Genomic DNA, 11,947 nt, shown 5'->3' with positions numbered 1-11,947 from the left:
TTTATATTTTCTGTCATGTCAATTTCTGTCGTAATGAATATCAAACATGATATTTCCTTATTACCACATATGAAGTATTATTAAACTGAAAATGATGCAACTGACACCGACCACCAACTGTCACCTTCACTTAAATTAAAACCCAATAAAATTGTAAATTACGTCGAAAACGAAAAAATGTAGCAAACTGAACGACTGGCTGTAATTATTAACTGGAACGAAAACTCAAAACATAAAACATACACAAATTTAAAATATGTTTATTTATAAAATATATTTCAGATTCAAGTATACATATATACAATGGTTGTAACGATTGTTCATTCTCGCAGGACAAAACATATCAAACGCAGTCTCACTCACACAATGACGATGGTTAACCGTGGGTGAACAGATTAAAGAACAAGGGAACGTTTTCACAGGAAGTGGGAAATAATATCAAGTAATTACCAAATTACAAAGGTAAACGCATGACTTCAAGATGTATTTCTTTTACCTAATACCTGTTCTATTTATTCAATTAAAAATATAGCATAAATTTAGAAAAGAATGCATGGTGTTTACGGAAGATGAACGTGCGCTGTCACAATCAAATTAAAAGTTAGAATCTGATCAAAACAATTCCACTTATGAATTTTTCATTTCACATTTCTATATCTTTGTTCAATTTGGTTACACATATAAATAAAACGTTTTATAATTATTTGCTGGGAGTGCTATTCACGTGTTATTTCCATTTGCCTGCACGCATTACGGGAGTGGGGGTTCAACAAGCGTTGAATAAACTGGGAACGGTCTTTAACTACATATACATGTACTTCATAAACTAGTTTTCCACTGAAAAGAAAATTAGGGATGAGATCAATCGTGAAACTGATTTGATGGCGAAAACCAGCGCCATCTTGAAGCACATAAAAGAATGTCAAGTGAGTCAATAATTGCAATAAATATTACCCTTGGTTTTCTAAACCTTTTCTCAAGGAAACCTAATTTACTTGTAAATACATTTCATGTTGTTAATTTAATCAGTAAGTCAAAAATGATATCATACGTTATTACTTTGTTGAAATATTTAATGGTAAAGTCCAAGCAAAGAAAATAATTATCATAAATATTTCAATGAATATTTACCGTTTTCGTTTTACCACGTGATTTTACTTTGTACTTTCAGTGAAAAACATTCTACAAATTTAAAGCTCCATTTAACAAATTCAATCTAAAGACATTTTTTTTTATTATGCTTAATTTCAACCCATAAAGAATTTAGCGGAATGTGATAGGGAGAATATGGTTATGAACGATTCCTGAACACTCATTCAGATGATTTTGTCACAAGCAAAAGATATATAAAAATATAACAAAATATCACAACTTTCCACAGGCCCGCCCGTGGAAATATCTTACAAATGCAAACAGTATATACAAACAGGTAACAAAGACTTAATATATCAATATGCTGCATAATAATAACAGTATTCATCAATACATGGAACTTTTCTGTAAAATAGCACGATTTAGCACTATATTTTAAAAATAGGATATCTGGTTTATCGCTAGTTATATAATACGAACTGCATAGCTTGAAAAGGCTAATTTTTTTAAAGAAATGCATGAAATATTGGCTCTCGAGAGATGTAAATAAATATCTTCATGACAAAATATAAAAAATATTCTTAATTCACGTTTTAAATGTTCTCACAATGATTGGCCAATTTGATCACCACAAGCAGCCCATGTGAATACAGTTCAATGTACGAATAGGGCTTACTGGGATGTTACCGTAAATGTCCCATGGATCGCATCCTGCTGAATCTCCGCTTGAACACAAAGAGAATTGTTTTCGTGAATAGAACGTCAGCATAGCACCGCTACGACTTCAATACCCGTTAAAGTTTGTAGTATCGTACCAATTTCCGTTCTGATATGAAGATACGTTTGAGCAATATTGGCTTTGAGTTGGGTCACGCTGACACGAATACTGAGGAAGCGATTGTGGGCTGTCGGTCCATGATGTGACGTCATGTAATTGTGCAGTGACGTCATTTAATTCTCGGGTGACGTCATGCCTTTGGAACATGCCGTCATGACTGTAACCCTCGTTTCTGTACTCAGGAGGCGTTGGGGGTTGAGATCCGAATGAAGATGGCAGCACTTCCGGATCAACAGGCGATGGGGCAGAATAGCTCCTCTCAGAATCACACGGAGAAGGTACAAAGAAGTTGGCCATTGCTAACAGTTTTTGAGTATCCTTGGTTGGGACAGAGTTGATGCACCCTCTCTGAGTTTTCATGATGATGTCGAAGTGAAACTTATAAGTGTATCGTCTCCCGTGAACTTTGGTGAGAATTTTCTTGTCGTAATAGAAACGCATTGCCCGGCTGAGTTTATCATAAGTCATAGTGTTCTTATTTTTCCGCTTTCCCCAACGTCTGGCAACTTCATCATGGTCGACCATCCTGAACTCCCCATCTTCTCCTTCCCACCGGATGAACGAGTCGTTGTTGCTGTCTGTCAGCAACTCCAGCAAGAACTGCCAAAGCTGAACCTGCCCCGTCACTGTAAACACGACACGTATAGGTAAATACACAGGTCAAAGTAACGGCCTTAACAAGACTCAGAATCGGGAAACCTCTGAAATTCCAAACAGCGATATACCACTGACGAAAATAAAATCTTCAATCCGAGTTCAGAGTAAACGACTAGCGTCCTAAATAATTGGTTCAAAGGGTACGTTATTGACTCGAACTGCAGACAAACAGGCAAATGGCGAAATGGCATGTTTCGGAGTTCTCAGACCTTGGAACAGAGCCATCTGGGAACAAAATCGTGATAGATTCACGTTAACTACATATATTATTGCGTTGGTGGAATATCCAGAAAATGTCCAGACATGGAATAATGAGATTCAATATTAAACGACTACTTACGCTCTAGAACGCCCTTCGCCTTCTTCCGCAGATCTTCTGGGTCAAATACTGAAGGTTTTGCTTTTGGGGGCGCTAGAAAATAAAGACAGGTCATGTTATAGACAGAAAGCCAGAATTGTTTAACCATCATACAGTTCAACATAGTCACATTGTTTATAACAGTGATGTGCTCTTTAAAAGAAAGGCCAGATAATGGCATTTAGTGGCAATGGTGATGCTTTTATAGTCAACCGAAAAATGCCGAATAATGTATGTTTATGTATAAGGTGTAATAGATTGGATAACGTGTTGAAGAAACTCACCTGGCAACTGTGGACTGGGGGTGCAGCGACTCTGGGTGGGACTAGGGGCGGGGCTGCTGCTCGTATGGGCGTGGCTGGGGTGGCCCGTCTGGGGGACACAGTCATAAGATAGTGGCGATCCCCGACCCTTAGCTGTGAAAAAAAGAAACAGTACAGTATAATGCAAACGTGATCTAACTAAAGTAGCTACATTTGTTATCAACTTTTTTTTCATTACATTTTATATTTAACAATAGCAAAGATAAAGACTATATATAACTTAAGACATGACTGCTTGACGTGATAGAAAGTGAATGATGATACTGAAATGAAAACATATTGATAAAATTTACATCATGATTCCTCCCCAGTAAGGCAGTCACGAACCTTCTTCATCCTCCAAATGGGCAATGGCCTTGAAGACGTCATCCAACGTTGTGGAGTACCCTGGTCCACGTGAGGTCAGGCGACGGTTTGCAATGGTCTCCTTGTAGCTGGGAGGTGAGACAGGAAGGGACGAAGGAGTAGGGGTGTGGTCCTGATAGGGATAGGAACCGACCATCGGAGAGGAACCGAAGGCATCGAGGTGGTCAGACGGAGATCGTTGATCATAGGGCAAACTTGACGATAGTGACATGGCACTAAGATCGGTGTAGACGGGAGACCCATTCAGAACGGACTGTGAGGCAGAATACATATCGGACGAGTCACCTTGAGATGAAGCCTGTGAGAGGCTATTGAAGGAAGAACCCTCAGAAAAGAGGTCTTGATCCATGGAGCAGGCATGCAGCTTTCCCAGCGGAAAATGATGTTTTTCCGGTGTGTCTGAATACATCTCCAGTGATTCTTGGCTGAGCCAGGATAACACTTCTTCTGATGTGCTGGTGGGTCCTGATTTGAATCTTGAAGGCATGTCATCAAATGCGACCAGGTAAGGGATGCCGGCAACTTCAAGGGTTTGCTGGTAGCTCGGGACCGTCTGGTCCTCAATGAATGGATCACGGAAATGAAGTTCTTCCGATTCTGTATACATCCTCGTGAATTATGAGATCCAGGAACTAGAAAGTAAAGATTTCCTTATAAAAATGCTGGACTTTAATTTAAATTTAAATTTCTTAAGAAACCATACACGGTTATGCGAAACCCATTATTAACATTTGGCCTTCCGATCAAAGCATCTTGTCAGTGAATGTGTGTTGAATTGAAACGTTTCAATTTTAAACACTTAATTTGTTTAAATATAGTCATATTTGTTGTCCGGTCTATCGTTAGGCATTGTGTATATAGACATACATTGTGTATAAGACATACTTAGTAGACTGTCTTTGTAAGCGCTGTGTGTGGGTTCGCACATGTTGCCAGTACAACGAACATAGATATATGGGCCCAGCTCCAAGTCTGAGGTAAGTGGTACGACTGTCTTGGCGACACATGACACGGTATTCTAAAAATACAACCTGGGAAATTTGGCCCACACTCATGTTCAACTTCAATCAGTAGCACAAAGGGAGGTAACTGCGGAATGTCCCCAGTTGGATTGTGTGGGTGGTGTACTGGAGTCTGTGACCGATTACAGCGACAAAGATCTATTGTTTATATATCCCCGGTCTCACGGGCTAATGTTGGGAATATTAGAGAAAGTGGAAAACAGGTGTTGCTCCCAGATCTTAAATAGCTACGATCGTTAGTTTCAACTCTGACATTCACTCGAAAACGTTTAGAAAGGCGAGTGTTATGCTTTTGTTGGTAGAGATATCGTGCATGTGGGTGCCTGTTGTATGTTAGGTTTATTCAGCGTAGGACACAACTGTATTCTTGTCATATATTCACTGTAGCGTATGTGTGCACATGTTATCAACGCTGTCCTTTGACAGTCCGTTTATTCACAGACGTCAAGGAGCAAGGGTGGGAATGTCTTTGTATTAACGCGATAGAGAATTTGGGAAGCTCCGACTGATTGCAGGCACACAAATGCGGATAGTTTGTGTCGACACAAACGCACATGTACACAGGATAGACATGAAGATTATTTACAACAATTCATTATAACATTCGTTATAAACTTATCTTTGTATGTTATCTCTATTCCGAAATTACGCTATTTCTGTAATATTCCGAAAAGAGGTGAAAACTAATCCTCACTCACTGTAAACATTTACATGTTGGTATATGAAACAAAACGCGAGAATATTGACGGAAAATAATTGCCAAATTAGCAAAAGCTTAGTTGTGTGTAAATGTTATAATGTGTTGGCGCATAACGTGAATAAATACACAGGTAACGGAAGACGGGATGTTTATGTATACACAAATCGGTATAAGCAGTGTACATATTAGCCAGATCAATATACAGATAAACTCCATGAAAGTAAGCACGGGTAATATATGTAAATCCAACAGGTTAGACACGTTTAATGCAGTCAGTATTCAGTCAGTATTATAGTAAAGCAAGGTATATGTACACGTGCACTCTTAAACACTGTCTGTATTGTTAGATTCATGTATATATTTATACACATTTACCGTTAAGAGAGCAACATGTTCTACATAGCAGAAAACTCCTCGCATATGCATCACAATTTGCCTGTCTACTTTCAGTTTGTTTATCGATGTATGGAGCTGTTGAATTTATCATATACAAGGAATCATAACAACCGACAATACATCCCAAAATGAAACTAGAGTATAGATAATATTAAATGGTGGTATAAATATTTTTAAGTTAGTAAAGTTATCCGAAATCACCTTGTACCAGCCTACAGGATCCAGCAACAAGCACGTGAGACCCGACTGTAGCTGACGTAACAGAATATATTATTGAATTATCTAGATAGGCTGATGGCACCTACCTTGTAAGTAATGGTAAGTCCGTGTGTTAGTGAGAAAGCGTTCTCATCCCATCGTATCTGACTTTGAATTGACAAGTCGCGGGGCTTTGTGTCAAGTTTTATTTGACGAAACGAGGCTGTCAAACCAGAACGAGGCTCAATTAGTCATGTCAGGCTGTTGATAAACACGGGCTCGCGGGGGCGTTCTCTCCAAACACAACCTGCACTCGCAAACCAATAAGCTTGTCCGGGATGTGATCATACGATTACACCAGCTACTCATTTCCATCAAAATTATCAGACTTCGGAATTACTGCAAAGTAATTTGAAGTTGAGATAACAGGTGTTCAGGCCCTTCAGTTAGAGTTACCTTTCCTTAGATTAAGCCCCGCCTACTCTGCGCGAAATTGCACCGGCTGAACCACGCCTACCGCTGACAAATATGGGCTTGCTACGATAGGAGCTCATTCATAAATGTTGGGGTCTGTTTCTTGGTGGTTGGAGGCGAGTTTGTCATGAAACGCGGTAAATTAACTCACTAGAGGGCCTCTTTTCAATTCTTTATGAAGTTTAATATACCGAGTATGTACGTAGTAGTGATTGAATGTCACCCACTGAAACAAGCCTGTGTCGTACACGGGATGGTGATATGACTAAATCTCAAGCACATTAATAATACATGTACTATAAAAAATGATTAAATTTTCTCCATTTTAAAATGGGGATGACGTTGGGATGGAATTTATCGTGATTCTCAAGAAATCAAATTCACATGAGCAATTTGAAATTTATGTTACCAATGATATCCCATATCCCTGATATTTGCTGGAGGTACAGTACCAGGTATTTTCTGGATTACGTCACAGATTAGTTCATCTGGGAAATACTTATCAAATAATGATCAATGAAAATTACGTATAGCCATGTCACCGACGCCTTTATTTCCGCGTTGAACATCTCTACCGGACAAAGAAACCTCACAGGTCTCGACGGAATGAAATTTCACACAAAATGACCAACATTTCGTCTATCCATAAAAGTCTTCATCCTCAAAATGACTAACATTTCGCCTCCAGTCTGAAAACCCAAATGATTTTGAATAATTTACACGGGTAACCGGATTGTCAAAGGTCCCCCATGAAATGTATTACCTAAGCACAAAAATATGTCGTTAAGTTGTGAATATACTCACTTCATCTGTTTAGTGACCCGGATCGCGTGGAAGTGAAAAATACAATGTTATGACACATCTGTCACAACTGACACGCTGCTGTAGGCCACTGACATATGTTTCACTACGCCGATTTTCTCCGTGACGCGTATATTGAAGACAGGTTGCCTAGTGAAACACATTTAGCGGTTCGACCACTTGAACCAAATATCTGTTTATTATTGTCCTATAATGCCAGCACGTCTACGGATACTTTTTGTCAATTATATCCAGTCCTGGGATGGTTTATCCAATATTTGAAATCCGTGTACTTAAACATTCACATTTGCTCTTTGATATTCAAACACATAGTTTTCAAAAGCGTGATGTACATTAAGTGATAATGTACAGCGTCTTAACTCATATGACTGCCATATAGCTGGAATATTGCTGACTGCGGCGTTAAACTAAATCCCATGGCGTTTTGAAACACACACGATACCCCAGTCAGTGCAGTGTTAAACAGAAATGGGTTTTACTAGAAAAACTTCATCTTCCTTAAAAAAATGTTACATGTTATTGAATAATCGAGTCAGCGCCATTCTCTGACCTTATAATCCGATGTAATGTGTTCATGGGTTCATATATTCATTACAGTTGTGCTGTGAATAGATTATACAAGCTATTCTTGTCCAAGCGGGACACGAACGTAATGAATATGTGGGGTACTACCCTTTCTTATCACGATCCTAACCTTTAAAATGCTTTGCTGTTTAATTATAACAAGCCAAATGGTTTTTAGCGGTCTCGTCGTGAAAATACTGGAGTACAACAAATATATATAATATTACGAGACAGTCTCCATTTCTTGGAAAAGATAAAAGGAAGAAGACTTTTCAGGATGAAAAAAGAGTTAGTTGAAACCTTCGTGACTTTGAATTTATTCGGACCCGTTTAGTGTTAACGGGTTCCAAGACTGCGACATTGAGGAGTACGTGACACAAAATACAGCTGGACTGAACAAGGGTTGATTCTGATCACGGTGATAGGGAAGACATAAGCCGGACCTATATCACTACCGGGGTCAGCAGTGACGGTCACACGCTCTTCGACAACGTCAAATTTCGCAGTTGCTTTTGGTTTGTGTGTTGACAAAATACGCGTTGCTGATTTACGTCACGTATGTGGCCGTGACAGGATCCGCTCTAAGTGGTCGGAGTTCCAGCCTAGATTATTGATTATGATCCCACATCTGATAACACTCTAACCCTATTTTGAGAAGAAACTATCGTTGATTTATCATTATGGGATAACGTTTCTAAGCAACACAGCTCTGTCGGCAGCTTATGACAGTGGAGGGATCACCCTTCATTACCTTGTTAGTACGATCGGTAAGAGTCCCGATTAAAGAGGTCCATAAGAAAGGGAGGTTCCAAGGCAAACATACACCTTCAACACACTTTAACACAAGCATAAGCAATAACATACATTTTCTTCAAAACATTTTTGTTAATCCGTTACCGACTTTGTCAACAACCTCACCGTTAACCGCACTTGAACGATCCTATTGTGTGACTTGTCTCACAACAACGTTCTACACTAAACATGACACAGTTTATGATATAACACTGTTACAGTTTACGGTGAAGGTGCGCAGGTGTGACAATATTATTCACAGTTTCCAGAGTCCAGTCTTGAAACGTCCCAGCCCCTACCATGTACAATCAACTTCGCGTTGACTCGATGACCCATTAACCCATTTCTCCACCTATGTAGCCACCCACGGGATATTTTCAAGAAGGTTGAGTGTTATGCCCGAAATCGGAACTACAAACAAAATTTGTCTTTGCTGAAGGTTTATTCTAATAATTATTACTAATCAACCTCGCCTGAGTGATTCCATTTACCCAAGGGTTGTCGTGAAAGGGAGGTAACTCGTTGAGTTCATGCATGGTTTCATATAAGGCCAATCGGTGCAGTTTTCATCATCTTGAGGGCACGGCGAAAGTGTTCGTGCACACAGCTGCAGCTCCATCCTGTATATTTTCTAGGTTAAAATATATTTAAAAATTCAGGTTTATTGTCGAGTAAAACTATCTTTTTATTATCCTGTCAGTCATTAAATCCAGCGATGAACACTGTATAAAATGTGGTTTCTTTTTTGTTGTCAAGAAAGAACATTGATTTACAGCACAATATTATGTGAGAGTTTATTATACTATTAATAATTTACCTGTTAACGTGATATCAGCTGGTTTTGCCTGCTTATACCATGTATAAGCGTGTATACCGTGAAATACAGATAATGAGTTTCACATATTGTATACTTTTGCGGAATCGAGTAATCTGTACTCATTACTGGGTTAATAGACGTTGAATTGGTATCACGTTCATCAGAGGAGAACCTCGTTTGTTCAGAAATTGCCCAGTACCTCAGATTAGCGAATCACAGAGTACTGACTCAAACCTTGTTTCATAATGATTGACCGGATATATCGCTATGCTGTGCTATGCTATGCTATGCTATGCTATGCTATGCTATGCTATGCTATGCTATGCTATGCTATGCTTAGTCTACTATAATGTGTTGTGCTGTACTTTGCTATACTATGCTATGCCGTTATTTAATGATGTGCTGTGGTTGGTTGGTTTGCTGTTTGATGGCGTTCTCAACAATATTCCAATTACATGACGGCGGTATGTAAATAATAGCGTCTGGACCAGATAATCCAATTATCAACAGGTTAAGCGTCGATCTGCGCAACTGGAATGACTTGTCAACAGCAATCGATGCTATGCTATGCTATGCTATGCTATGTGGTCCAGTGGGCATAGAGTCTGCCCGGAGAGCGAATATTTTGAGGTTTGAACCCAAGCCAATTTGTACCAGAAAACGTAAATGCTTTATTTTAATGTTAGCCTGCCTAGTACTTGGCATCATTGGGTAGGGAAAAGAAACGAGGTCAGTATTTCTGTTGTTGAGTGGGCTGTCCATGTTAAATTGAGGCGTGGTAGCTTGATATGACAGCACTATAAAACCTTAGCCCGCATTAGCTCACAGAACCGCATAGACTTGCATCTGAACATACGTTCATGTGTTCTAAGTGCAGTCACCTCTATATATCGGCAACACTGTATATTGTCACATCGGATCAAAGTAACATGAGAGATCGAACTGATGCTCTCATTTTCGACCACTAGTTTAATTGGTTCTGCATCCTGTTAGAGGTCGCACTATGACTGCAGTGTGGCTATACAATACATCTGTCTCTACCGCGACCACACCTCTATCGCCTACTTCACCAACAGCTGCAGCATACACAACATGTACTACAACAACCGGAATCTGCACTCATAGCAGCGCGACATGGTAATTTTGCTAAGGGCTAAAACGTGTATTTGTCCATTTCATATACAAACAACTATTGTTCCATAAACAGAATGAATTGTATTCTACAAGAAATCAACGCGTCGTGAAAAGGTCCTCTAGATATGTGTGATGATTATATAAGTGAGGACTAAATAGACCGCGAGGATGCGGTTCGACTCGGTGAACCACTGTCGTCGTTCGGTGGCACAGTCGTTGCTCTTGACATCAAACACTGGTTTGTGAACTCATCAGTTTGTTTACAGATACCCTCGTACAGCTTGTTGTTGTTAAACAACAAACAAACAAAAGCAACCAAAGTTAAAAATGAATCTTTCCAAATGTTACAATGAGTAACTGTTCCAACTCGTATAAGCAAGTGAACCCTTTCACTGTATCAGTGAAGTAATATTTTCAACGCACTAGACGAGAGCATCATCATCCAACAAGGTAATTCGTGCAACTACTTTTTTTTAAAGAAAACGAAAACAAAACAACACAAAAACTAACCCCCAAACAAAGAAAAAACATCCCGCGCACTGACCAACAAATATCTCCCAAAACATCGTCAAAGTAAAATCAACAGTTTGTCAACACCCTTCTTTGCCTTCAGTGACATTGCAGTAAATTAAAAGTCTAAATCACAACAAAACTGACGAAATATTTACAAAATTTCTAAATATTTACCGATATTCATAACACAGCTCTATAACCTATTATAAACAACATTATGTAAGCTCATGTTAACCCATATCAAGCAAGGGCTTGGCCCTCCATGTGCTGTGCTAATAAATATACACTCCTAAGTAATGTCAACTCACCACAAATTCAACGACGTCTATTGGCGATACACTTAAGCGCAATGAAAACACGTGCAGATTGGCGGCCACATTTGTACGAGCCATCATTTCATATTTGCATCGTTTAAGGGCAATGGGTGGGATTATCATCTGTCAGTGTGAGTGCTCAGAACGAGGCAATGACGTAATGAAGGTTTGGGAAAACCCAGCCCGAGAATGCACAGGTGTATACTCACAGCTAGGGAGCGAGTTTCATGGACAAAGGGAGGTAACCGGGAATGGACGAACATCAAGTGATACGTGGAAGGTGTTACAGCAACATTTGACCCAAATTGTCGGAGTGAATACCGTCTCGGCGACAGCTTAGCGTTCAAGTGAGCTGTAACGTCTCTAAGAAGCACTCTCACTTGTGGTTGAATAAATTGACACTGATCACTGAGATGTATTTTCCTCTTTCCTTTGAGTGACGTGGGTATGAGCGTTTGAACAATGTAAAATTTGGTATTATCAGTGAGAAATCTGAACGTTTCTCAGGGAAACCCAAATTGAATTGCAACAATATCAACTGACGTCAATGTTCCTTATAACCGTGTG

At 39.4% G+C, this 11,947-nt stretch overlaps 1 protein-coding gene across 2 annotated transcripts; it reads right to left on the bottom strand.

Moving 5' to 3' along the window:
* Positions 1–244: 244 nt before the first annotated feature.
* On the bottom strand, positions 245–11,454 carry LOC137270010 (protein C-ets-2-like). Of its 2 annotated transcripts, none has more exons than XM_067803824.1 (5): positions 11,375–11,454; positions 3,596–4,266; positions 3,230–3,361; positions 2,928–2,999; positions 245–2,556 (listed from the first exon to the last, which is right to left on the bottom strand). In XM_067803824.1, exons 2-5 carry the CDS (start codon positions 4,239–4,241, stop codon positions 1,877–1,879), a joined length of 1,530 nt encoding a protein of 509 aa, XP_067659925.1. In that variant the 5' UTR covers positions 4,242–4,266; positions 11,375–11,454; the 3' UTR covers positions 245–1,876. The 2 variants fall into 2 exon arrangements, with proteins under 2 accessions (XP_067659925.1, XP_067659924.1); XM_067803823.1 differs by lacking the exon at positions 11,375–11,454 and adding an exon at positions 6,058–6,131.
* Positions 11,455–11,947: the final 493 nt, after the last annotated feature.

This window comes from Haliotis asinina, unplaced genomic scaffold, assembly GCF_037392515.1.
Source record: "Haliotis asinina isolate JCU_RB_2024 unplaced genomic scaffold, JCU_Hal_asi_v2 scaffold_26, whole genome shotgun sequence".
NCBI lineage: Eukaryota > Metazoa > Mollusca > Gastropoda > Lepetellida > Haliotidae > Haliotis > Haliotis asinina.
The sequence above is the reverse complement of the archived record's forward strand: the minus strand, read 5'-3'. Positions and strand labels throughout refer to the sequence as shown.